General features: G+C 37.9%; 1 protein-coding gene across 3 annotated transcripts in view; it reads left to right on the forward strand.

Moving 5' to 3' along the window:
- The window catches only part of PLCE1 (phospholipase C epsilon 1), a 150,199-nt gene extending 123,772 nt beyond the window's left edge, over positions 1-26,427 (forward strand). For 2 of the 3 annotated variants that reach the window (XM_061459163.1, XM_061459165.1), the window contains 22 exons: positions 1,335-1,457; positions 1,544-1,680; positions 2,661-2,899; positions 4,066-4,127; positions 4,280-4,445; positions 6,258-6,365; positions 6,790-6,906; positions 6,987-7,145; positions 8,144-8,267; positions 10,167-10,208; positions 10,972-11,096; positions 11,817-11,934; positions 15,452-15,583; positions 16,743-17,033; positions 18,075-18,238; positions 19,146-19,407; positions 20,331-20,449; positions 21,582-21,710; positions 22,460-22,669; positions 24,493-24,654; positions 24,822-25,040; positions 25,794-26,427. In XM_061459163.1, coding sequence (XP_061315147.1) covers positions 1,335-1,457; positions 1,544-1,680; positions 2,661-2,899; positions 4,066-4,127; positions 4,280-4,445; positions 6,258-6,365; positions 6,790-6,906; positions 6,987-7,145; positions 8,144-8,267; positions 10,167-10,208; positions 10,972-11,096; positions 11,817-11,934; positions 15,452-15,583; positions 16,743-17,033; positions 18,075-18,238; positions 19,146-19,407; positions 20,331-20,449; positions 21,582-21,710; positions 22,460-22,669; positions 24,493-24,654; positions 24,822-25,040; positions 25,794-25,973 — 3,388 coding nt within the window. In that variant the 3' untranslated portion in view covers positions 25,974-26,427. The remainder of the gene's footprint in view (positions 1-1,334; positions 1,458-1,543; positions 1,681-2,660; positions 2,900-4,065; positions 4,128-4,279; positions 4,446-6,257; positions 6,366-6,789; positions 6,907-6,986; positions 7,146-8,143; positions 8,268-10,166; positions 10,209-10,971; positions 11,097-11,816; positions 11,935-15,451; positions 15,584-16,742; positions 17,034-18,074; positions 18,239-19,145; positions 19,408-20,330; positions 20,450-21,581; positions 21,711-22,459; positions 22,670-24,492; positions 24,655-24,821; positions 25,041-25,793) is intronic. The other variant, XM_061459164.1, reaches the window with a different exon arrangement.
- The last annotated feature ends 1,263 nt before the right edge of the window (positions 26,428-27,690 follow it).

A 27,690-nucleotide genomic window follows, 5' to 3' on the forward strand; every position in this document is an offset into this window, starting at 1 on the left:
TGGATTTGTAGATCTGAACATTACAAAATGTCACAATAAAGTCTGACACGTGGTCACCTAGTCTGGTATTTTGAAACAAATACTGTAACTTCTGGAATTAGTTATGGTTTGAACTAGACAGTTCCTGATACGTGTGCTGCGGGTTGAGATGCCTCCCTTTTCAAGGTGCTGGTGGATCCCATTCCTGCAGTAGGTGTTCATTGGTGTTTAGGCCCAGGAAGAGGCGCAAGAGCTCAGAGCTCAGCCTGCCATTACAAATTAGTACATGAAATTCACTAAGGATTTGTTCACACTGCTCAAGGGGTAGTTCAAGTTGGGCCTAACTACGCTTATTAGTGCAAATCCTGTAGTAGCCTAAGGATTTTGGGATGTAGCTTTTGGAAATATACTGGTCCTGCTTCAAAAAATCTTTTTTTTCAGCTGCACAACATCAGTTAACAGTTTCAGATATAAAGAAATTGGCTGGGCTTGCTATTACTCTGTTACTCAAGTCAACTAATATAATTAGCCCCAAACACCTAGTTGTTTCTGTGATCATTTTCTGCCTTTGCTCTCAAGAAATTCCAGCCTACTTTTCCTTACATCAGCCCCAAAAGCTGAAAGTAGGAAATCATTAGAACTTTGTTTCTAGTGGCCTTCAGAAGCTATTGTCCAAGCCTAAAAGAAGAGGAGGATTGTAGCTTAACCTGTCTTAGTTATCTGATGATAGTCCTGAGTGCTCTTGGGAAGAATCTGGCAAAAACATGGGCTAGGAAATAGTGTGGGTTGAGTGCCAGGAAAGGGAAGGGTTATGATTCTTAAAAATCTGCACCTTTAATGCTCCAACATGTAAGAAACCTCAGGTGCATAAGGAAAAAAACCCTGTTTTTCTTGCACAGCTATTCAGAATATTACTGTTTTATTTTGACAGAACAGAGCTTTAAGGAATTCTATATATGTTTTAATTTTCTCTTAGCAAATCTTCAACAAATTTTATGAGCAGCCTGTGCTACAGGAATACTGGCATTGTTTTCTTTAAAGAGAAAATGAGAGCGCTTTAATTTGTGCCATTTGCATCAGCCCCATTTGCACATGGAAGAGTTTTAAATAGCATGCATATACATTATTAATTCTGGCAAAGTCTGCAGTTGTCTCGAGGGAATAGCATAGCTGCTACAAAACAAGAAGGTACAAACTGTTATGCATCTTATCAGATACTGCTTTATTTGCTTCTTTCAGATACTGGTTATAAATGTATTAAGGAGAGCACAAATAAAGTGTTAATGCAGTAATGCAGAATGTTTCAATAAATGGAATTTAATAAACCAAGCTACAGCGGTCTTTTTCTGATTTAGTGCATGGAGCAGCAGTAGCTGGCATGGCCGCGTTAAAGGAGGAATGAAGGGGTTTCAGAACTTCATGGTGTCTGATAGTAACATGACTTTTGTGGAATTTGTAGAGCTCTTCAAATCTTTCAGGTAAAATGTATTTCTATTCTGTACTGATTTCATTCATCCAAGTTTGTAAAAAAAGCAAAACTTGAGCTTTTCTACTCTTTTTGCAGTGTCCGTAGCCGCAAGGATCTAAAAGACCTCTTTGATGTCTATGCTGTGCCTTGCAATCGATCTGGTTTAGAGCCTGCTCCACTTTACACTAATTTGAAGATTGATGAAAATAGCAGCGGATTCCAGCCTGATTTAGGTTTGTTAAAAAGGAAAATACAGCTGCTACATTGCTGAGCTTCAGTTACTGGCCTTAAGAAAGTGTCTCAGTCTCATAAACTATCACTTACAAGTTTACATAGAGAATTTCAGCCCTACCTCCACTAATACCTAGTTAGCAGGACATAAGATATGTTCTTTGTTCAGAAATTAAGGGAAAAGCATTCCTGCTCTATATTAGCCAGTTACATCTGTAACTAGTATAGCAAAGGCACAAAACTTGTTCCTGGGCCCAACACAAGGATCTGTATCTGATTACAGGTGCTCTAGCTTTGAAAGGGCTGAAACACTGAGCAAAAGTAGGAAGAACGAATGAGGTGGCTGCACCCTGTGCCTCATTTGGTTTGGTTTTTTCCTAGTACATCAGCTTTATGTGGAACAAGGAGGAAGGAAACTTCTGTCCCATTTTACATTCCCCTGTTACCGTAATCTAAGTCTGGAGCTTTGTGCATATTTAAAGAAAACAGCCTTTCTGCTTAGCAACCTGCGGGGAGGGTACAGTAAAATTAACGTATGGGAATGGAAGAAGATACACAGTGACAGCACAGGAAGGGTATGAGGTTGTACACAGTGAAGGAAAGGCTTTGAGGCTGTACATGGTGTACAGAGGAAGCAGAAGGGTCCTGGGTGACAGTGTGTGAGAGGCTGTGAATACATGTTAAAAGTTCTAGAATTTTACTTATAGTAATTGAGCATTTATAAGCCTCTCCCAGTCTCGTCATACTGCTTCATGCTCTTTCTTCTGTTAGTGAATAGAAACAAGCCTCTCCCAGTGTTGTCATACTGCTTCATGCTCTTTCTTCTGTTAGTGAATAGAAACAAGATGGATTTGTTCTAATTTACTATACCAGTGCTAAAATATTCAGTCAGATATTCAAGTGTATGTCACAGTATGTTCTGTACAGTAGATATAATACACATAATTATATAGCTTTTATTTCCTTATTTTTTTCTTTTAAGATTTGTTGACTAGGAATGTTTCAGACCTTGGTTTGTTCATTAAAAGCAGGCAGCAACTATCAGATAACCAGAGGCAAATATCTGATGCTATTGCTGCTGCCAGTATTGTAACCAACGGTACTGGAGTTGAAAGCACATCCCTGGGAATATTTGGAGTGGGAATCCAGCAGCTAAACGACTTCCTAGTTAACTGCCAAGGAGAGCACTGCACCTATGATGAAATCCTCAGTATTATCCAGGTCTGTAGACAAATATCTTGCAATTCCTTTTACTTGAACTCTTGTTACTTCTGTTTTCAACACTAACATTGTTTGACTTGTAGCCAGAATAGCATATCTGTGTGGATATTTCCTTTCATGCTGATAGTGTTGCAACAGTTTACTTGAATTTAAAATTTAATACTATCTTAATTCTGGGCTATAAAATTGAAAAGATGCCCATGAATATGTCCATAAAAAGAAAAAAAATAATGTAAATAAACTGTTTTATTGGTTATGTGTGTTTTATCCAGAAAGGGATGTCACCACGTGGAAAAAGCATTCATGACAGTGAGTTAGAATCATAGAATCATAGAATAGTTAGGGTTGGAAAGGACCCTAACATCATCTAGTTCCACCCCCCCTGCCATGGGCAGGGACACCTCGCACTAAACCATGCCACCCAAGGCTTCGTCCAACCTGGCCTTGTGTTGTTTTCTTCTTGTGTCCTTGTGACCACATTTGGTAGAGTTTGACCGTAATTTGTAACTAAAAAACCCACCATTTCCACTGATTTTTATTTTATTATAAAAAATTTTCCAGAGGAAATGTTTTATTCGCTTATGTACAATGGCTGAAGTGATTAGAAAGTATGTAGAAAGTCTTGAATTCTTCCAAATATGCATAATTAGAACACTCCAAAGTTAACCCCCACTTAGCAGTTAACAAAGTCTAAAAACCATATATTTCAGGTACCAACATATCATATAAAATTGCTAACTTTAAAAGACAGAAAATCTAAAGAAACCTTAAGTTAGCATGACCACAAGTCTCTTTATTTCGAGATGGTGGTATGTTGTGTTTAAGCAGAATGTATAGGAGAAGGATGCCTGATTATAGATCCCTTTTAATTTCAGTTTGGGTGCTGACTCTGCTTTGAAAAGGAGGTTGGATTAGATTATCTCCCAACATCCTTTCCAACCCAAATGATTCTATGATTTACAATTATGAGTTTAATATGCTTGTTTAGTGATTTGCAAAGCAGGCATGCATATACTGCATGCACCTAGTTACTTTACACACAAAAAGAGACAGTGTTTACATACTAACTGGTTAGGTTGGTGAGCAGACTACACTATAAAAATATGAAAAATACCTATTTTTAATAATTTTTATTATATATCTCTTAAATTTCTTCCTTTTTATAGAAATTTGAACCCAGTGTGAACATGTGCCAGCAGGGGCTGCTATCTTTTGAAGGATTTGCAAGGTAATTACTTATGTGTTAATTTTTATATATATATATATGCATGTATAAATACACATATATATATAAAGATGACCTGAGTGTATTGATGTTTGCATGACAGTCACAAAATACTCAGCACAGTATAAAATTTCCTCACATCATCTCATCTCTAGATTTTTGATGGATAAAGACAACTTTGCCTCCAAAAATGATGAGTCACAAGAGAATGCTGAGGACTTGCACTATCCACTGTCGTATTACTACATAGAGTCTTCACACAACACTTATCTTACTGGCCATCAGCTTAAAGGGGAGTCCTCGGTAGAGCTCTACAGCCAGGTATGCAGGATTAGATCACTCTGTAGTTGTCAACATGAACTTGTTTATTTAACTGGCAAGTCACAGAAACATAACCTTTTTGCTTTGAAAATCTGAATGTCCTAAACCCCTGCTCACAGAATGTTGGAAAACATGATGTGTGGGAAAGCTGCCTGTAAGCACAGTTGTGCTCAAATGCCTTTTCTTAGGCAAAAAATGGGTTTAGTTTGAGATTCATAGCATTTAGACACCAGTCGGTCTGACCCAACCTACTAAAATTAGACTTTCCCACAGGAAAGACTGATCTAATATTTTAGTTCATTCAGATGTCAAAACCACTACTAAAATACTGTACATTGCTCTGCAAAGACAAATTTCAAATGGAGCTGTAACTTCTAAAAACATTTCTTCTAGGAATATTCTTCAATTTTTTTATACCGTATGCCTGATTGGTGGTCACCAGCAAAAGAGCAATTTTTCCCTAGGGCTTTTGGTTCTGTGTTTGTTTGTGTATGTGTGTGTGTGTATATATTTGTGTGTCTGTGTATTTACCAAATGCTAGAGAAAGCATCAAACTTCCTTTGAGTAGTGTTTTCATTACTCTAAATGTTAATGACTCACCATTGAGAAGAGCTTATCTGGTGTTCCATGTGCTGCTTTGCCTGGAGTTACAAGACATGGGGGTGAGGCTGTGTTAGGAAACCCTGAATAACATGACTGCACAGAATAATACAATTGCAAAGAAGGTTCCTGTAGTAACACTACACAGAATGATGTATTGTGTTGATAATAGATGGGAAGCTCCCCTGGCTCCAAAACTTGCACGATGCAGTAAAGTTTCTTCCTGTCCCTCAAGTAGCTGTCATTGGAAGAGAAGGGGCTCTTTATTCTGGCTCAGTGTGTCTGGCTGTCACGGAAGTGGTGGTGCACCAACTATAGACACAACTGTCTAAAATAAAATTATTCCGGTTTTGAATTATTTTTTCATTTGCTCATGAACGTTTTTGCTGGAAATGGTTTTGATTGTAGAGATCTTTCTTTTCATTAAAATATTTAATTGTAATCCAGATAACTTTTTCAATGCTAGACATTCTAAATATTGATAGCAATAATAAGCTGGGTTTAATAAGCTGCCAACAGATGGGTTAGCTTATCTTTCCCTTCATCCTTCCTCTTGGCTTTCTTCAGTGGTCTTCTAGCAAGTAGGGCTTTATAAACTAAATAAATGAATAAATAAAAATGGGTGGATGGACGTGTAGATAAGTGTCAATTAGTTTAATATCATTAAACAAGATGGCTGCCACATTCTAAGTATCCTCATGGAAGTTGTTTGTAAGACATTATTTTCAGACCACTTTCTACTTAAAAAACTAACAAAACCAACAAAAAGAACTGGCAAACAAACAGAAGATGCTGTGCCCATAAGTTATCCTAGTAGAAACCTGGAATAAATTGCCTTGTTGCTTTATAGCTGCTTTTGCGGGTAGAAATATGGAAAAGTTTCTCTCCCTCAGAAAATTAAGCTATACATAAGAACCAATCACTTTCTGCAAACAGATTCCCTGTGTCCTGTAAGATACCATGAATTTCAAAGCTTTATGGTACTTCTCCTAAGAACATAAATGCTTAATTTTCCCACTCTTTCTCAACCTAGGGAATGCAGTTAGCTGGGTTCTCAAGCTTCTAGGGGCTATATTTACTCCACAGAGGTTACTCTTCCTAACACTTTTGCTAAATCATTCAGCTTTCATTTAGTTCTGCAATGTCTGCCTTCTACTTTGAGGGCATGAGACTGTGGCTTCTACATGCTTACACTGTTCAATTGCATTGTAGGTTCTTTTACAAGGCTGCAGAAGTGTAGAATTAGACTGCTGGGATGGTGATGATGGGATGCCTATCATTTATCATGGGCACACTCTTACTACCAAGATCTCTTTTAAGGTATGCTGGTAATTGCACATTGAAAAAAAAAAAAAATCAGAAGAAAATCAGTAGCTTTTTCTCTAATGAAGGAAAAAAATAGCCTATTGGAAAAGTACAAATCCTAATGGGCTAAATCCTAATAGAATATGAACAGCAGACTATGTAGACAAGAACTTCTTCATTGTAAACATTATGCTTTTTGAATTAGTTTTTGTAGCACAAGTACTGTAATTTTGTCTTTTTGTTATCAGCATAACTAACGTAAGTAGCTGTTACCAGTTTTGTTGTAACAAGATGCTAGGTTGATCTGCAGAGCTTGTTTTGAAAGCAGATTGTGGATTCTTTCTTCTTAGAGGAGAAAAAGGATGCCTTCCTTTCTCTCCTTTCAAGTAACTGCTGCAAAGTAATCACGTGTTCTTTCAATGACCTTTCTTTTCCGCAGGAGGTAGTAGAAGCTATTGATCGCAATGCATTTATCACCTCTGACATGCCAATTATTATATCAATAGAAAACCACTGTTCCTTGCCTCAGCAACGCAAGATGGCTGAAATTTTCAAGGTAGGCCAGGAACTGTAAATTATTCTAAGCACAGGCCTTGGGATTTTCCATAATATAATAACATGTTCTCAATGTTTCAGAATGTATTTGGAGATAAGCTGGTAGGCAAGTTTTTATTTGAGAGTGACTTTTCTGATGATCCCATGCTTCCATCACCTGGCCAACTGAAAAGAAAAATCCTGCTGAAGAATAAGAAGCTGAAAGCCCATCAAACACCAGTGGATATATTGAAACAAAAGGTAAAGTGCTTCCTTAACCGCAAGCAATGAGGCCTAGCTTTTGTTAGAAGTAGTTCATTTGTGTTTGAAGTTTTTGTCATTCTGATATGTAGAGCCGAATAATCTAATGCATACTCATGCTCAGAAGACTCACTTGCAACACTTGGAAGTGGATTGCAATACTCTCAAATAAGTAGACAAGACATATAGTCAAGTATAGACACAGCATAAAATAAAATTAGTGAATTTTAGTTTTATAATACTTCATAGTATTATGATTCGCACCACATGTCCTATGTGATAAACATAAATGAAGTATTACTCTGAGGCTATAACATTTTCTATTCATGTTTTTTGAACAATGGTAATATGCATTAAGCATGTGTGTATATATAGAGCATGCAGTAATTTTTAGTAGAATTCTGCTTTTCTCTTTTTTTATATTCAAGCCAGGCAAATACTCTCTTTCTTACTCCCTTTTCGAGGGGACTCTGCTATTCAAGTTGTGCTTATATTTAAATGAGAATTTTTCTCGTTTCAAAAAATTAGGGTTGCGTCTCTGATAGCCTCCTCTTAACCATGTCTGTGTTTAGGCAGCAGTTAGATTGAATCCTTAAAAACTAATGGCTTTTACCCAAAACGTAAACATAATTGAATTAGAATTGAATTCTTGTACCAGTATATGGACATTCTCTGTCTTTTAAAAAAGTTTTAAACTGTTTCTGAGACAGCATTCCTCAGGCTGGAAAAAGGCAGTCTTGCTCTAAATGCTGTGCAAAGTGGACATTTTCCCATAATTAATTGCGTTTCATATCTTTTTGAGTGGTTTTCCACCAATAAAAGCTTTCTTTATATTCAAACCCTTAAAATGGTATTTTACTTAGTTCTTAGCAGTCTTACTAATTTCTCATTATATTTATTCAGTACTTTCATATAAATAAGATGCAGGCAGCAATGTAAACTCTTCTGCTTCTTAAAAATACTTACCAAGAATGTAATAAGTGGTTCTGTTGCTGTAGGCTCACCAGCTGGCACATATGCAAGCACAGGCTAGCAATGGTGCTAGCAACCCCACACCTACCAATGAGGAGGAAGAAGATGAAGAGGATGAATACGACTATGACTATGAATCTCTCTCTGATGGTAACAGTATATATTTGCTTATTTATTACAGTGCTGTTGTTAGCAATAAGGCATGTAAATATTCTAGTTCAGGAATGATGTAAGTAAGTTGATCTTACCATTTGAGAGGAATATGTGCTAAATGTTCTTAGTGTCTATATCAATAGAAAGTCTATAATACTGTGAAAATAATTTGACTATGTAGAGGACTTGAGTGTGACTTTAATTCCAGCCATAAGATGTTTTAACTATGCAGTGTATGCTAAACTGTTAGTTTTTATAAATTATATTTTCTATTATTTATATTATTAAAAAATTATTGTGTTCATAATCTGCCTTCAGCTTTATTGTCTTTTATGAGGAATCCAGACACCTGAAAGCCAAAGTTCATAACAGGCTTAGCCCTTGCATCTGTGTGACTGCCATTACATTGACCTAAGATGCAGATTCTCCAAACTTCTCCTTGGTTACTATCTAATCCCAGAGATCCCTGAAGAACTTACTTCAGTTACACTTTCAGCATCAGCTGTTCACTTCATGTGTAAAGGCAGAGAAGCCACTGGCTTATCCATGGCTTGCTCAATAAAGAGGGCTTTATTAAAGCTTTAGCTGCTCAGTGAAAAAACTGCAAGGCATGCCTCACTGACTTGTAAGTTCATGTGGTGTCCATGCTTCACCTACCCTAGCTTTCAGGAACTGGCAGAGGATAAATCCACCTTTATGAACAATTTATAGATTGGCTATAATGATTGGCATGCCAGAGGTGAGAAAAAGTGCTGCACTTAATAACTTCCACTACTTCATTAGCTCTCCAGTTCAGTCAGTCACGTTTGGTTCAGCTACAGGTGAAGGACAGAATGCACCACACTGAGGCACCTGAGCTGAAGTCATGCCTATTTTTTTCCTTTTGCTGCGGTCTGGTAGGTTTTGGTAGAGCAAATAGCTGGAGTCAGGAACATTTAATCTTCTCAAGTTCTGATAAAGGACATTTGTCAAATAAATGCTTCATCCTTGTTAAACTCCATAAATGGGCCACAAAACTGACCAAGGGGAAGTGGCCATGACCAGTGGCTGGATGCTGTCTTTAAACAGCATCTCGCATTGCCTCTGTCAAAAAGAGAATGCTGAGTTAGAGTGACCATTGGTCTGACACAGCTGGGCATGTTCTGCTAGGCAAACAGTAAAGTACTGTGCTCATTAAAACTTTTAAGCCTAAGGATGCTGTGTTCAGATTAGATATAATTTTTCAGTATGCCCAGTGGCACAGGACTTCTTTCCAGTTGGTCTTTTATTTAAATTACTTGCATCTGTATTTAATGATTTTAAAAAAATTAACATGCAGTTCAGGACCTGGCACTGCTTGTGGGATAGCAGTATAATGTATGCTAATATGAAAATTGGTGAGTTTGGTGCCTGCACTGCCCTCAGTTGCATTTTGCTAGGAAGTTGGCCTAACTGGCTACTTGAGAGTACTCCTTGTGTGGGACAGGGTGGAGATAGTGTGTGTACATTGCTGTGGAAAACTCAGATCTTTGATTACAGACTTGCTAGGAAAATACTGCGAGCTAACTGCAGTAAGTCATGTTTCAGCGATGTTTGAGTTAGGAGGAAGTTTGAGAAATCTGAAGCTAGCAAGAAACATTCACACCTTCCAATATATGAAGAAATCTGTGGCATGTTTTACTGCTTTATAACAATGATTATTCTCTGAGATCTTTAATTATGCTCATATTTTAGCAAAACTAATCTATATAATGGTCTGTAAACTTTCTAGAAGATTTTCAGTTTTATTTTCCTTACTGATGCATTAGTATTGTGTAAGGCTAATAGTTTTACAACTGACACTTAATTTTCATTTCTCTGGCTGTAAATCTTAATTTCCTTTACTCTTATTCCCTCTCTGACTATGTTTCCCTGTAGCTGATGTCCTTAATGCTTCTCCTGCTCCTAACAGCCAGGAAGGTAAAGGCCATTTGGTTGAGCTTTTTTAACTGCATGACATCAGCACTGCACTTCCAGCCTGCTGTTAAATGTGACAGTGTGAAAATACGGTTTCTACTTCATATTAAAAATGCAATCAGCAATCAGATATTTTTGTACGGCACTGTTAACTGATCAGAAACTGTTAGAAGGCTGCATGTATGACACTGGTTATGCATAAAAACAGTTTGGTCAAAGCATCAGGAATATCAGGAATGAAATAAAACCATTCCTTTTGTGACAGTTACAATATTTTGGTCTAGAAAGACCAAATTAGCAGGTGCATGATTCTCTGATAAATATGTAGCTTTGAAGCGGAATTTCTACAGATATAAAAAATATTTATTCATGGTGAATGTAAGGAGAGGAAAGCCAAAACTTGCTGTCCGAAGACAAGTATGTGCTTGATATTTTTAATCATGTTTGGACTTGAGGAATTCTTTGCTATTCAGGAATATCAGTTGTTGACAGATGGCAAGCTTAATTCATTTAGTGATTTTGTTTCAAAGATCTCATGAGCACAAAAGGATGGGCTTTAAAAGAAGTGCAAAATATTAACCAAAGCTGAGCATAAAATTTTTAAAGTAGAAAGTTACTATTAAAATGCTTTGACCAGTAAATGCATAATTTTGGCATCTGGTTATTCAATTAAGATTCACAGCATTGTCCACAAATATTAATTCAAATTTAATTTCCAGTTTAAATTGTTTGGCTTTATGTTTATTAAAATACCATTAATTTTTAGATAACATTCTTGAAGACCGACCTGAGAATAAATTATCAAGTGATAAACTGCAGTTTGAATATAATGAAGAGACTGCCAAAAGAATAAAGAAGGCTGATTGTGCTACTTACAATAATAAAGGAAAGGTAGTTCTGCTTTTTACCCCTTTCTTCTCAGCCACGCTTTGATATATAACCAACTTCAACAGGATTTGAACAGTTTAGGTAACTGAGGCATCAGACGGTAAATGTGTTTTACTGAAGACAAATAGTAGAAAGCATGGAAACACACCAGGAAAAATAGATTAAATAGAACAAACACTCAACATACTGTTCAGGAAAAGTCCTCAGAGGTTATTGAATGTACAGATTGTTTGGCTGAAAATTTTACCTGTCATTGCTCTCAATGAACAAATTCATTGAAGCAAGATCCAGATGTTTATTTTAGGTATCTAATTTCAATTAATGTCAATGGAACTGAAGATTTCATCTACGTCTTCAGCATCTTTGTGTATTGAAATAACATTAAAATACTACACTATTGATATCAGATAGCCATGTTACCGTTTATTAAATCACCTGACAACTGAACAATTCCATTGCTGTGTAGTAAATTGCAGTTTCTCCTGAACACAGATGAGTTTTGTCTTTAATATTTGTAGAACTGACTCTTATTAAGGGCTTTGCATGCTACCATGGTATCAGTAACAGGTATTGATGCATAAAACCTGACCAGGGAGATATGTTAGGTGAAGACAGCAAACCATGTAGGAAGAATGAGAGATTTTGAAGCCAGAAGTAAGATATGCAAGAGTACTTACACATTCAATAATTTTATTATTCCATGTTCTTGGAATTGTTACATAGGTTTATGACATGGAGCTGGGAGAAGAATTCTACCTTCCCCAAAATAAGAAGGAAAGCAGACAGATAGCGCCAGAGCTGTCAGATCTTGTCATTTACTGTCAAGCTGTAAAGTTCCCTGGTAAGTACACTGCCTTGTTTTATTGCTTTAAACTTTCAAATTCTTGGAAACATTATGTTTATGTTTTGAATTAGTTATTACAAGCATTTTCAAATTGAAGTAGTCGAGGAGCTTTTTTCTTGATGATTTGGTAGGCTACATAATAATAGCTTCTGGCTGAGAAGCGGTATTCATAAATTATGTGAAGACATATTGTTTGTCATATTAAAATGTTTACGAGAGTGAAATTTGCCAGTCTTCACAACATAGACGACTGTTTCATTGCCAAATGCCAGATAACAGAAAGCTTTATCTTAAGAGTTCCAAGTTTCCATGTAAGGACTACGAATTAGGAAGGAAAATATTAAAACCTTGCAGGAACTGCTTGTCACCTGTCTTTAAGTGACCTCAGTTCAGTGTGTCTCACCTTTGCCTACAGTGCATCTTTTCTTATCCTCAGTGGATAGGAAGGGACGTATTTGCAGGGGTAAAGGAGCCTTTCCATGAGATAGGTGGGAACAGCTTATTGCACACTCACACTCTTTATGGAAAAGGTTAAGGAAATAGGAGGATCTTCCTTTGTACAGTAGGAAGAATAATGTTTGCAGAAGAAAAGGAGAGGGAGTAACTGAAGAGGTCGCTGATAGTTACTTGTTCAGTGTTGAAACATGAGGTTGAGTATGTTTTGGCTCATACTGTGTACATAAATAATTTTAAATTGAGAATTTATTGTTTATTGATGTGTTTAATGTTTTGAGTGAAAAATCTGCTTTTTAATGGAATGGTTCTCTGTGGAAAAGCTAGCAATTCTGCCAAACCATGATCTTATACAAATAGAACTATAATCAGATTAGAGAAGCTAACCAAACATAAAATAGTGTCAAATAGGCAAGATAAACATGCTGAAAAATGGGGACACATTCTTTTATAATCTTCTATAACGTTAAGAATTGTAGGTATCACTTGTAAAAATAATAACTTCTAAAAATTAAAATCTGATACTCTTTTTAATGAAATCTGCAATAAGATCTTTCAAATAAAATATTTTCTTTTGAAGGATGATATTCAAGATTAAACAGAGGTAGTGTAGGTAATTCCAGGCATTTTGACACACAAAGTAGTTCTGATGTTCTTAGAAAAAGTTAAAGCATTTCAGGTTTTTAATCTAATTTCAGTTATAAAACAAATACCTGCTTTCTTTATTGGATTTCTTCCTCTTGCTTTAAAGGGGACATGAAAATTGGTTAAGAAAACAGGTTTACTTTCACAGAACACATGAAACTATAGAAATTAGTTTTCCAACAAATTTTGACTCCTTTGAGAGAAGTTCTGCCTTCTCTGCAAGATAGTAGACTTCCACTGGCACCATGCTACTGACTGAGTTCCGCTGCTCAGATGGAGAGCATGGATACTGTTCCTTAATATGAGAAAAGGGGTTGGGTTGATCCAAGACTTTGTAGCTCTGTTGACCAGATTCCTAACCAACTCAGGCAATGCAAGCGTCTTGGAAACAGGGAGGGCAGAATTCATGTCAGTGTCTGACCACAAACTAACTGGCCTTTGATCTAAAACAGATGGTGAGTGGGTGCCAATTACAAATTAACCTGCTACTTTATCATGATTAGATGAGAAGGGCAAGGGAATTTGCCATCCTCTGGATTTATCTGACAGTGGTAAAGCAGTGTGGTTATATCTAACACAAGAAGTGGGCACTAAATTCTGTAGCTTGAAGGATATAGCATAGGGGTTGTGGGGAAGTACTAAGCACATGTCAGTATGGTAGCATGATAGGATCTATGTGTAGTATGATGGCATCTAAATTGGTCCTACATTGACCAGAGAGTTGGATCAGATGGCTTCTAGATCCTTGCCAGCCTCCATGATTTTGTGAATTTATGATTCTATGTATAGGTGATGCTATATTATGGAGTCAAGTTTAAATTGGAGTGAAAAATGGGGCTTGCCTTTAGGAGGTGTGTCACATGCAAAGCATGGCCCTGGGAAAGACTGAAAGAAAACTCCCAGCTGCAGCTTTCCCTGTGGTCATCAAGCTGGCTGCAGTTAACACTGCTGTTTTGTGTTGCACTCTCTGGTGATTTATGAGGTTTGTCTGTTTCCTCAGTGACTGTCTCCACAACAGGCTTTTGAAACCTGGATCTTGCTTGCCAAATCCATTTGATCCATTGAAAACTGGGATTAAATAGTGCTGGAAGCACACAGTGCATAACTCCTCATTCTTCTAGTCAGTTCATATTCCTTGATCTCAGCCTCTACCATCTTCTGTGGTTTATGTGTATGCTTTGGCCCAAAGAGACAGTATGTCTCCAATACTGAAAACATTATGTATATCCTAAACTTTACTAAACCAAGTAGTTCTATTGAAACTATTAGCATAATTTTACTAAGTGCACTTAGACATGCTGTAAAGATTGAGAGCTGAAAATTTACAGCTGTGGACAGGTTTCAGTAGAAGGGAGTCCAGTGTATCCTTTGTGATCTACATTTGTAGTTGCAATATTAGTATTAAATCCAGAACTGTCTTTAGACAGGTGTGAACAGATGTGAATTCAGGAGGGTCGTTTTTGCACAGTTAGGCAAATAGCAGTGTACATGCTTTGCTATATTTTATATCACAAGTACATCTTGGATCTCTGAGAGCATCCCACACCTCACCGCTGTGGGTGTCAGAATAACTATTGTGTGTTTTGACTTACTTTTAATTTTGGTTTTCTGTGTGCTCTCTCCAGACAGAAACTGACCTTAAGGGGTATTAAGTGTTTTCACTTCACTGGAATTTAGGTCATTACTTTTATGATTATTTTGCTAGAATGCATATGTTTGAGTAATTGCTATTCTAGAGCTTTCCAGCTCCACTTCTAATACATATTGGCCATTAAATGCTTAATGGATTTTGCACACCTACCATATTTCCCATTGTTGAAATACATATTCTAAACAGAAGATAACTCTGAAAACATTTTGAAGTTAAACTGTTTAACCAACAGCATTTGAGCTTTTTCCTTTACATTAGATCTTTAAATCATATTCTTGCATGTATTTAATTATGTAGGTATCTAAGATGAATTCTGTGATATTCACTACTGTGCAGATTTATTGCTTCTGTAGAAAGGATCTTTTTTTTTTATTGTTCTAAGGATGAAAACATTGAGACTGTTACTGCATTTTTTTTAGTATTAGTTAGGACCATTTGGTAATTTGAGACAGAGCCACAGCCTTCCTCAAGCCAAAAAGTAAAATGAGAAAAGTTATATCACAGAGATATAACTGTGTATTGTATTGCCTCATGTAAGTTTTTATATAGATTGTATATATAAACATACATAATATGTGCATATATAAAGACATGTCTGTATGTAAAGATGTTAACATTAAATTATGGAGAAAAATATGCTGCTCGCCCTGTGTACTGTATGACAGGCATATTCAGGCCTTCAAAAATAATGTAAAATATGATGGAAATTGTCATGCCCTCTTGGTCATGTTTTTTGGCTCATTTATTTTACATTTATGGGAACAGGCTTGTCAACTCTAAACCCATCTGGCTCTAGCAGAGGAAAAGAAAGAAAGAGCAGGAAGTCCATTTTTGGCAACAATCCTGGCAGGCTGAGCCCTGGGGAGTCAGCTACCCTTGCCAAAGCATCTGGAAAAGGTAAAAGTTAGCATCTTCTTTCACCAGTCACGTGGAATGACTGTAATCCAACATATGTACCAGACCAAGTTGTTAAAGATCAAATACTTTACAGTGTGTAAGATATTGAACTTTGAATGTTTTTTTTTTTGTTAGTGCAGCAGGCATTACAGTAACAGCATTGTAACTGAAGTATTGAGTGTAGAATGTTAAAATAGGATTACTTGGTCAGGAATATGACTACCCTAATTCATAAATGATTCAAAACTAGCATATAATTTAAGTAATGTATTTTCAAGTTAGTATTTTAAAAGATGTGAGTGAATACTTTCAAAGTACAAATGGAAGGCAGAACTGTTGGGCTGGATCCAGAAAAGCATTTTTAGTGTCTGAAGTAGGACTTAGTTGCCTAAAATTCAGCCAAGTCCAAACATGTAATTGTGCAAACTCCTGTGTTCTACAATGGAGATATTTAGACTCTGCAGGTAATTCAGACTGTGAACTTGGAAATTGTACTTCTGTGTATGAACAGATGTAAAGAAATACAAAGAAAGTACAGACAAGTTTCTGGAGTAGGAATGAGATCTAGACCCCCTGCCTTTCAAGAGAATGCCATAAACAGAAAGTTAGAGTTGTACCCTTTCTTGTACTCATTTTCTGGCTCAAGGAGCATTGTATTTCTTTCAGCTCAAGGGCATAGCTGCAGCAGGTAGTTAGATTCCCTTCTAGAGGCCAGTGTCATAAAAATGAAGAGGTCTAGTGTCTAATTCTAAAGAACATAAGAATTTTCTTGGCTTTGTCCCCTAGTTCTTACAGCCTCTGTAGACTGCCTGTTTGGAGACTTAGCGGCTGGATTTCAATCTTGCCTGCCTTCCTCATGTAAAATGTGTAAATGAGAAGAATGGAATTTTATACCTTTATTTCATTCAGGCAAATGCCAATTAAGTATTTATTTATGAATATGGTTGTTAGCACATCTAATCATGATATCATTTCAGTGCTTTAACATTACAGTTTCTTACTGTATAAGAAGGAATGTGGCACACTGAGTACCGTCATTTTCCAGGATCAACTTTTCCTACTATAACCAAAACACGCACACATCCTTCACCCCAAAACATTGAATTTCTGGAGTCTCTGGATCTGCAGCTGTAACTTGAGGGTACTGTTTATTTCCTAGGCCCTTTTGATGTGATGCGGCAGACCTGGGAAGATCCTTGCTCTCCTTACAACTCTCCAGCTTCTCTCAGTGCTATCATAAGGACGCCCAAGTGCTATCATATCTCCTCCCTGAACGAGAATGCTGCTAAGCGGCTGTGCAGGCGGTACTCTCAGAAGCTGATCCAGCACACCACATGCCAGCTCCTGAGGACCTACCCTGCTGCCACACGCATCGACTCCTCAAATCCCCATCCACTGATCTTCTGGCTCCACGGCGTGCAGCTCGTGGCTCTTAACTACCAAACAGATGGTATGGGTGGAAAACCACACATTTTTATATATTTTAAATGTGAAATAAGTCCTTAAAATGGGAATTTGGTTTTACCTGCTATTACAAGAAGAGTCCAGGGAGACCTTACTGCAGCTTTTCAGATCATGAAAGGGGAGAGACTTCAGCGGAACCTGTTGCAGAAAGACAAGGGGTGATGATTTTAAACTAGAAGAGGAAAGATTCAGGCTGGATGTGAGGAGGAAATTTTTTACAGTGATCATGATAAAATACTGGCACAGGTTGCCCAGATTGGTGGTGGATGCGCTGTCCCTGGAGACATTCAAGGCCAGACTGGATGTGGTTCTGAGCAACCTGATCTAGTTGAAGATGTTGCTGCTCATTGCAGAGGGGTTGTACAGATGATCTTTGAAGGTCCCTTCCAACCCAAACTATCCTATGGTTCTGTGACAATCTGGTCCTTGAAAGTAGTCATCCCAGAGTTCAGAAGCTTTATGCCAATGAAGCAGATCTCCTGGTAGCACAGAAGTTCCTGGACAGCAACACCTTCCATTTTTATTACTATTTTATAGCTGAAGGCTCCTTTTTACCCCCAGTTCAAGCAGCTGTTTTCTCTTTTGGATAACTTCCAAGTATAAAAAGCCACTAAACTGCTTTTTACTTAGAAGTGCCACCTAAGATGCTGGTTTAATGTTGATCAAAACATTTTTTGACCGTTTCCTAACCTGTCTTATGGTCCTGTACCTTTTTGATGGGGGGTCCATTAGGTCATCCACAAAGCTACAGAGTCGATGCTTGTGCATTCTGCAGTGCAGGGCAAATACCTAGAAACCAAATATCTGTGTAGGCGAGCCCTACAATTGGATAAAGGCAATGGAAAGGCATAGAAGATAATGAACTGTTACTATAGTGTTGTATAATTAAGTATTGGGATAGATTGGATACATAAATTGTAGTTATTTCTGAAAACTAAGAATGAACTGATAGTTATGACAGGCATCATGTCTTCACTGTTAGTTTTTCCATTGCTCCTTGTCAGTTTTGGCTGTCTTGCTTTCACAGATCTTCCTCTGCAACTGAATGCAGCAATGTTTGAGGCTAATGGTGGCTGTGGATATGTTTTGAAACCTTCTGTTCTGTGGGACAAAAACTGTTCGATGTACCAGCAGTTTTGTCCTTTAGAAAGAGATCTTGATAATAAGGAACCAGCTATATATTCTTTAACAGTAAGTACATTAAAAGGGAATTTCATGCAGCCAAACAGGTAGAAGTAGACAACGTTTAACTACAGTCTTTAACCAGCATTACAGTTATGTGTCTGTATGAAAAGATTGAGCCTTTAATTGTTACTTGTGCTTCTGAAGATCAGCATAGCTAACAAAAATTGGAGGGGGAAGGAGGAAAGAATTGTCGTTATTTTATTGGCTGGTTTGTATCCATAGTTACTTTCAGTGTTTCCTTCACAATATCGTTGAAACCCAATCCTGAAAGCTTTTTTCCTGGGACTACACAACATGTGCCTGGATGTTTCACACGTTTGTGAACAGTTGAGAAGCTACACAAAAAAAACCCCAAAACATTATGAAAAGCTGCATTGAATCTTAAAAAAAAAAACTTTTAAAAAACTTATATAATAAGATACATAATTTATGGATTTATGGCAAAAAAAAAAAAAGTATTCTAAGCTAGTGTTTTAGAAAAGTGAGATTCATAAGAATCCAAATTTTCCCAGCAGCGGGAATTGCACCCCTAACTCTTGTGTGGTGTATGCCAAAGCAAGCCAGAGGTCAGTGCCATTGCTCCACAGTAATGGAGAGGAAAACTTGATCCTTTGACTACATTACCGGTACATTCTTTCGGGATTAACTTTCAGATGCCTTGAATGGTTACACTCATGATGTATGGTGTATCGTTTTCAGAGGAAGGATACCATAGCAATGGGGGGCAGGGACTGAGGCAGCTCTGCTTCTGAAACGCCTGCCCTGGCAATTACAAAAGTAGGGGAGTGTTGTAATTAAGTCAGCATGTTAATAAACTGTGCTTAGGAGCATGATAAACAGCAGTTAGCTCAGAATCATGACAGTAAAAGAATTACTCCACTAATTGATTTCTCTGTGTACTCCTTGGATTCAGATTGTGTCTGGACAGAATGTTTGCCCTAGCAATAGCACAGGCAGCCCATGCATCGAAATCGATGTGCTTGGGATGCCTCTGGACAGCTGCCATTTCCGGACGAAGCCCATCCATCGCAACACTCTCAACCCCATGTGGAATGAACAGTTCCTTTTCCGGGTTCACTTTGAAGATCTGGTCTTTCTTCGGTTTGCAGTTGTTGAAAATAACAGCTCAGCTGTAACAGCTCAGAGAATCATTCCCCTAAAAGCTCTAAAAAGAGGTACAGTGTAGTTTGTAGTGATACCCTATGCCAGAATGGTCCAGCAGGTTCCTGGACTGAATCCTGCTGGGAGAGGTGCATGTTTAATCAGTTGGCTGTATTTTTCTAGAGGAGACGGAGCAAAATTCAGACAGCATGCTTTGCCCTGGCATTGTGATGCTGATCTAATAGACTTCCTGAGAGCTGGAGGCTGCCCCTGACTTGTAAAGTCAGATCCTGTGCTGATGCAGAGACTGGGACATCTTGTGTGCAGTTGCTATGATCCTGAGCTGTGGTTGTGAGGTTGTGTTCACCTTGAGACCTGCTGCTCCCTTAGGCAGTAGGGATTGGTTTCATTCCCCACTTTCCTTTGCCCAAGAAACTGCTCTATCTGGTGACCACCGGGCAGAGGGGAATTACCCTTATTGCAGCTATGGCTGGAGGAGAGGTGAAGGAAGGGTGGAAAAAGGTGAGAGAGAGAGATGAGGAAACATCATTAATTCTGTGTCACCTGGGAGAAGGAGTTTCCATATTGCCAGCAGCTCTTCAGCAGAACATTAAAAATACTTCCACATTTGCTTTGCCCCACTCTATACCACACAACAGTCTTAGCATATGAGGAGACCTAGCTATAGATACCTATTTTCCCAGTGAGATTTTGTTCGTGTTTCATTCATATTCTAATATTTAGCTATTTTATGTACGAATATATTGCAGATTTAGGGCAAAACAAAGGTAGGTGGCTGTATGAGCCACTCGGCAGTTCACAGCATCTGTGCTATGCTGTTGTACAGTCAGAGTGTTAATGCAGTGTTATTACACTGCTTTAAAGCCTATAGATGTGGCAAGTTGTAGGTATAAATATAGCAAATATGAGTTTTCATTTATGAGTCTTGCATCCCAGGATGTGGCAGAGTACTTTCAAAAGGTTTTCTTCTCTTCAGGCTATAGACATGTCCAGCTCCGTAACCTGCACAATGAAGCATTAGAAATTTCTAGTTTGTTCATAAACAGTCGGAGAATGGAAGAAAGTCCCTCTGGAAACACCCTGCCTGCATCTATGGTAATTTAATTATGTTCTTGTGAATTCCATGTATTCTTGTCTTGGTGACTACTATGGTCTGGAAACTTCCAGAACCAGACTGTTCAAAGACATTAGTCCCTAAACTTGCACAAGTGTCTGAAGTACCCTGATGCCTAATTCTTTTGGGATTCAGTGCAAGTAAGGTTATCCCACCTGGCTCAGACTGTTGGAGGGTAAATCTTTTCAATGTCTGGCTTCTGGTGTATTTAGCTATAGAACTAGAACTAGCAGAAGAAGTGCTGGAGGAGGAGTATGGCTGAGCAGCAAGGTTCAGAGCTGCTTCATGCATTTCTTTATGCATGAATCATAAGCAATGCATTTGGGACAAAAAAAAAGGAAGATGCAAATTACCAACAACTTTGAGATAATGAGAGCAAAATTGAATTCTGTTACAGGAAAAGGTGGAGTCTGTATTTCCATAAATACATACGTACTTATACATGTGCCCATTTATGTGTACAAACATGTATACGTACACATATAAATGTGTGTATAATACATATAAATATGTATGTATGCATGCATGGACGTGGTTTTTTGTTGTTTTTTAAATAGCCACTGATTTTAGGTTCAGTACCTTTAAGCATGTATATTATTATTTTGCTGATTCCTGAAGTGTTAGATAAAACATCCTGAGCCTGTGTGTGCAGCACATACATTGCAGATGTTACCCTCCTGTGAATACATGCCCAACACATATCTTGGTGAATTACTAGGGCAGAAGGGAAGAACATAAATGTTTTGGAGGGTAAAATGAAGCCACAGATTTTCATCCAGTATTTCATAAACTGAACCCAAATACTCTGAGCTCAGCTAGAATGGATAATGAGCAGTGGAGGTCTGTCCTTTGGTGGCAGTTTATGTACTCCTGTTGGAAAACTTACTTTTTCTTCTTTCTCTTCAGCTTCAAGGCAGGGGAGGGTCTTTGGGGAGACTGGTTTGTTGGGTTTTCTTTTAATACCTGGATCTGTAGCATAAGAGCCATTCATTAGCAGAATAGCTTGCTTTGTCAAGGTCCTTACAACTTGTGTGCACAGTTTCTGCTAAGTAACCTAAAACTAACAAACCTGTACAAAGCCATTCAGTAACCTGTTGAATGTTGCCTAAACAGTTGTTTAGTATGGGAGAAAGGAAAGCTGCTGTGACCTACAAAGTGACAATTCATGGAATTCCAGGCCCGGAGCCTTTCACTGTGTTTAGTGTAACTGGAGGGACCACAGCTTCACAGCTTCTCCATCAGGTAAGTTGCCCTCTGAATTGCAGGCTCTTAATTGCAAGAATCCACACTAACATCACTCTGGACATTTGTCTCCCTGCATTTCTCACATGGAGGATTGTCCTTCATTCATCACAGCAAAGAGGTGATTTAGCAAAGTATTACTGTGGAATTAATTACTTTGCAAACACAGAAGAGCATCAGTGAAATTTTCCCAATCTTGGCTTCAGAGAATGAGTTTTACAACCTTAGAACATGTTCTTTATTAGTATTTTACTCTTTGGAGATATGCAGATGAGAAAAACAGTGTTTCTGACCAAAGGAGGCAGTGGGCTGTCCTTACAACAAGGGCAAACATTTCTACGCAGTTCTTTGAACTTGAGCACCATAGGAATACAGAGTAAAAGTTAGAGGGCTAAGTTCATGAGTAGAAAAACCAGTTAGCTCAACAGGCATTGTTATTCTAGCAGTGGGAAAAGACTGTACTGTCCCGAGATTGTGAATAAAATGCCTGGCCAGTCAAACAGGGCAGAAATAAGCTTAAATAGTACTGCCTTGTCTGGAATAGTTGAACTGCTTGGCTAAAGAGAACAATACATTACCCTGGAGTAAAATATCTGAATAATAAGTAGCACATCAGAAATCTTGCCTGCACTGTCAGGATAGTTATTGATTCTTAAAGCCTCCTTGTTCATTCTCATTTAGAACTACTAATTATGCAGTGTTTATATTTAGCTGTCTAATTGCTGTGTGTTTATTGTGGTCACTCTTAGCTCTTGGCTGCCACAAAAGGCACCGAGTCATGTGCTGCAGACTATTTTCTGATGGAAGAGAAAAGTTTTATATCTAAAGAAAAGAGTGAATGCAGAAAACCACCATTCCAGAGAGTGATTGGGCCTGAAGAAGGGGTAGTGCAGCTTTTGAACAGTTGGTTCCCAGAAGAAGGATACGTTGGGAGGATTATCTTTAAAACCCGAGAGGAAGTAAGTCTGCTTTATCTAAGCTGTTATTTACAAAGGTAGCTAAAAATAGCTGTTAGGACCAGGAAACAAAAGGGTGTAGTATTTGTTTCACTATTTGGAGACTAATGTCAATGCTGTGTACATCATTTTAAAACAAACATAACTCTAAATTGAAAGAAATTAGACTTCATGAACCTGTGTGACACTAATTTGACTTTACTCAGCTCTAGTACCAGCTATGGTGTTTAATCATTATTGCTTAGTCAGCAGTTCAATGCCACTGGCTTACTGTTTTGACTGACAGGTCTAATTAATGCAAATCGAGACATTGAGCTGATAGGACATTAATATAAAGATATTTAATACCAAAGGATCGCAGGTAACAGAACTCCAGATTACAGTTATCAGTCAATCAATTTAGATGCCAGTAGCTTCTCTGTTCAGAAAAATTAGAATGTATTTTACTATTAAAAAAGTCTAAAAACCTCAAAGGATGATTAAATTATCAATGATAGCCTAAAATAATTAAAGAGGTGATTTCTATTAATTTAAAGGAGGAAGATGAAGTGATTACTTCAGTTTAAACTATGAGCAAAACATCCAAAACTTGACAATATGCTACTGCCCTGGCTTGTGGGAAAACAAAAAAGGAGGAGAAAGACACTTAATGATCTCATTTTCAGAGGCACTTCCACTGGTCAGTTCAGCATGTACTGAAGCTTGTTTAGTCTGGACATAGCAATACATGCACACATAGGTTTATACACACACATTTACATACATAAATGACAGAGATGATCTAGGATCCTTTAAAATGAAAAGAAATATTTTAACTGATTATTTTTATACAACTTTTGATAAAACTGCAGTTTTTCAGATTACCAATATTATTATGCAAATCTTTATGTTGTTTTCCTCTAGTATTTGGAGCATAAATCACTAGGTATAAATTTGTTTGTGGAAACAGCAGCCTACTTAATTAACTGCAATATTTACTTTGCAAGTGCATGTGTCCACAAGTGTGTCACTGCCGAACCCCATTCTTTCATAAGACCTGGGTTAGAATCTGTCTTCATATATGTGAAAATTATGTTGCAGTTTTGTCCTGGGATGGTGGGACCTCAAAGCACTCCCTGTAATTTTGAGCCTTTCTGCAGATAGCATCCTCAGATCTTGGAGCTAGAAACGAAGCTGCAAATTTACCTGGAGGAACATGGAGCAGGCCCACTTGCAGGGTGTGATACACAGCCCATACTTACAGCATATGAATTCAAGCGTATGAATTTACAAGGGGTTGAAGAGAAATGCATCATCTGAGAGAAGGTGCAGGGAGGAATTCTGTCTAAAATGTGCAGTAGTCATTGAGCCTGACAAAGGACAGAGAAGCAGCCGCCTTCTTGCCCCACGTGACAATGTTCACTCAGACTTCTTGCTGTCTAAATTCTGTTGGCTTTAGTGCAGGGACAAGCAGAGAAAAGGACATGTTCCACCATCTCCCATCATACTGCTGCCATTACATTACAAAACATGATTCTGCATATGTAAGGAGACTCAAGCATAATGAAATGAAGGATTTAAGTGACTGGTTTTGCATAATGTAGTACCATGCACACCTCCATTCTTTGCTGACTATGAAAGGTACTTTAGACACTGTTTTTAGAAACACAGGTATTTGTTATCAGCAACAGTGGCTTGTCAAAACTTGTATGTAGAAGACTTGCATTTGATGAAATAAAAGCTGGGGCAACAGCAGCGTCCAATTTTCATGTGATAAAAACCTTTTGTGACCTCCAGCTCTGAGATAGCTCTCTGAAGGAAATTAATTTCTCTCCTTTTTTCTACAGAATTTAAATGAGAGAAACGTCTTCCAAGAAGCAAAGGAAGATGCAGCCATCAGCTCTGAGGATGACAGTTTCTTTGTTCAGGTACATGATGTTTCCCCAGAACAACCACGCACCGTCATCAAAGCTCCCCGCTTCAGCACAGCTCAGGACGTCATACAGCAGGTAAGCAGCAGGTTTCCATGTAGTAGGACTGAAACACATAGGGTGGAGGTTGGTTTCACACAAGGTAAGATGGGTTTGTTCTCAGCAGTAGCTGACAAATTGATTTAGTAACCTGAATCTGAGGCAATGCTTTCTTTTTTGTCTTCTTTTTTAATGTTTTTAAACAGACTCTTTGCAAAGCCAAATACTCCTACAGCATTTTGAGCAATCCAAATCCAAGTGATTATGTGCTGTTGGAAGAGGTGACAAAAGAGCCAGCAAACAAAAAGTCCTCCATGTCTAAACCATCTCAGAGGATTCTCTCTGATCAAGAGTGTGTGTTTCAGGCCCAAAGCAAGTGGAAGGGGGCAGGAAAATTTATCCTTAAGCTCAAGGAACAGGTTCAGGTAAAAGATTAAATATTTTGCAGCAGGTTTTATAGATGGTGTATGATCAGCTGAATGGGAACCTGTTTTCAAGGGGAGGGAGACACGACTGGCATGAGGGTGGACAGAGAGAAGAGACTACAACAAAAAGCAGATTCCTCTTTTCAGTGCAACTTCTTTAATTCTTTTCTTTGCCAAACTGCATCAGTTACATCCAGCAACCCGGTTCCCTCGCATCCTGCAAATCCTGTGACAACCTTGATCTTCAGCTACCAGCTTTCCATTTTTCAAAATCTTCTGGCTGTGCATGCCATGCTCCCCATCGCAGGAAAGCAGAACAAATGGGCAGAACTTAACTACTGGAATAAAGTCCCTTTATTCCTGCCCAGTGAAAGAGTCCTGTTGTTTTATCGTAGTCCTTGGAGAAAAGCAGGAATGATGGACATGCCTGCTGGGAGAAGAAGCTGTGTTCTCCCTTCCAGCAGATGCCACCAACCCACAGCAGTTGTTGCTTTTAAGTAGCTGCCATAAGCACGGATTTTTGTATCAGTTTATAACAAATCTGCTAAACATATCTTTGACAATGCATAATTTTCAATTAATTTATTCGGAAAGTCAGAACATGCTTGGCTATGAAAGCACAGCCACACGGAATTTCAAAAGGGAGGACTGCTTAGAAGAGAAATATTTTAGGTGTTTTCATATTAATTCCATGTTTCACAGCTACGAACATCCTATTAGACCACTTCAGTGATGCAATTTATTTCTCTACAGGCAGCACGAGATGACAGAAGGAAAGGCATTTCCTTTGCCAGTGAGTTCAAGAAGTTAACCAAGTCAAGTAAGCAGTATCGGGGATTCATATCGCCACCCCTGCAGGTCTCGTCGGATGGTCCGCAGGGCAAAGATGAAAGGTCTGCGTGCAGTTTGACTTTTAGTGACATTATGGAATAACAATCACTGCTGCCTACAGGCCGATAAATTCAGGTATGAGATACTGATTCTAACCCTGAGCACTCACTTAATACGTGATTTACAGAGTTCTTTTTTCAAAGTTGGAGTTGGTTAAACCATAGTGAGGTAAAGGGACTGACAGGAAGATCCATACAAGGCTTACCCATTGGTGTGCATAGACAGTATGGTCTTCAGTTATTTATTGTGGCATTTGCTACAGTGAATCAGCATGGTGTGAAGACTGGAGTTTCACACACTTTCTCTGCCCATTTAAAAAAAAATAAAATGTTGGATCCTGGTTGATCTTACAGTATGCATTTTAATCAGCTAACTGTGCTTAAATAACAGTGGCCTGTAGTCTTTTGCCTTGGGTCAAAGTAAATAGACATATACAGCAGAACTTCTGTTATTAAGTACATGCATATAATAAAATCATCAGGATTGACAATCTCTTTTTTAGCTAAAACAAGTTTATAGTGTTAATTTCTCTCTGCAGTTTTAACAGAAATGTTTAAAGATTTTTAATGATGTCCTTTCTGTATCTATTCAGTTTCTTCCATTGACTTAAATCAACAAATGAAATACAAAATATTGTCCTGTTTAGCACATTTAAATTTGTCTGCTGGCATACGCTAGTCAGATATTTACACAGTGCTACTACAGCATTGAGGTATCATCTGAGAAGCTGCAGCTCACTGTAAATGAAGAATCTTTTTCATTGTTGATAATCTCATCCCATATATGGCCAATTTAAGATTACATTTTTTCCCATGTATACCTAATTATTAAAGCATTATTTGAGATTCATTTTCATACTATTGCCAAATCCTTAACAAAGTTCGAGTAATATTTTCATTTGCAAAATATTTCAAATATGAAGGGACAAATTTCATACCCTATTTCTTGGCTACTATAAAACCCCTAAATCATCAAATCAGACGAACTGAAGGAAAGCAAAGTAAATTACGGAAAGATCCCAGCCACATTCCATCTTCTGTATTTCTTTCTTTTATTTTTGAAAACTGGAATTTATATCACTGAATCCTACTGCAGGTGCCTTGGAAGGAGCCTGCTGCGGACTGACCTGGTCAGCAATTGTGCGCCCTGGCCTATAGATGCTTAATATAGGCACTGCTGCTAGATTAGCATCCAGAACCTGGGAATCCTAAGTGCAAAGGCATAGATCGGAAAGATGCCCATCAGCTGTCGGAAGATTCTTCTCTTCCCCTATCTTCACATCTGCAGATTCGCACTAGGTGGATGACGAAGTGTTCTTGGACTGTGTGCTGTAAACAAACACGTGTCGTCACGCTCCCCTTTTAAAACTAATTTTAGCTAGTTGCCACTAGGAAACTGAAGGCAGAGAACCAGAGTGTTCTTTTACGTGTATTATATTAAAATAATGCACTTTTACCTAAGATTTCAGTTAAACACTGTGTTAAGTGATTGTAAAGAGATTTAAATATACTGTAACTTCCTTTGCATTTCTGTGTAACTTTGGTGAATATACACAAAATGCTCAAATTATTTATGGTTTATCTACTTCAACAAAATAATGTACAATAGCTAAATGCACCTAACAGGTAGCGATACTTTGACAAAGAACAACATTTTCTTCTTATAAATTCTAGTTTTTCAGGCTTGTGTTCAAAGAAAGAATATTTATTATCATGTTCCAAAGTACATGCCATTGTATAATATATTTATCATATGCTAC

This window comes from Pezoporus flaviventris, unplaced genomic scaffold (assembly GCF_033815535.1).
Source record: "Pezoporus flaviventris isolate CSIRO_AGI_PZ_B2104156 unplaced genomic scaffold, CSIRO_AGI_Pfla_v1 ptg000029l, whole genome shotgun sequence".
NCBI lineage: Eukaryota > Metazoa > Chordata > Aves > Psittaciformes > Psittacidae > Pezoporus > Pezoporus flaviventris.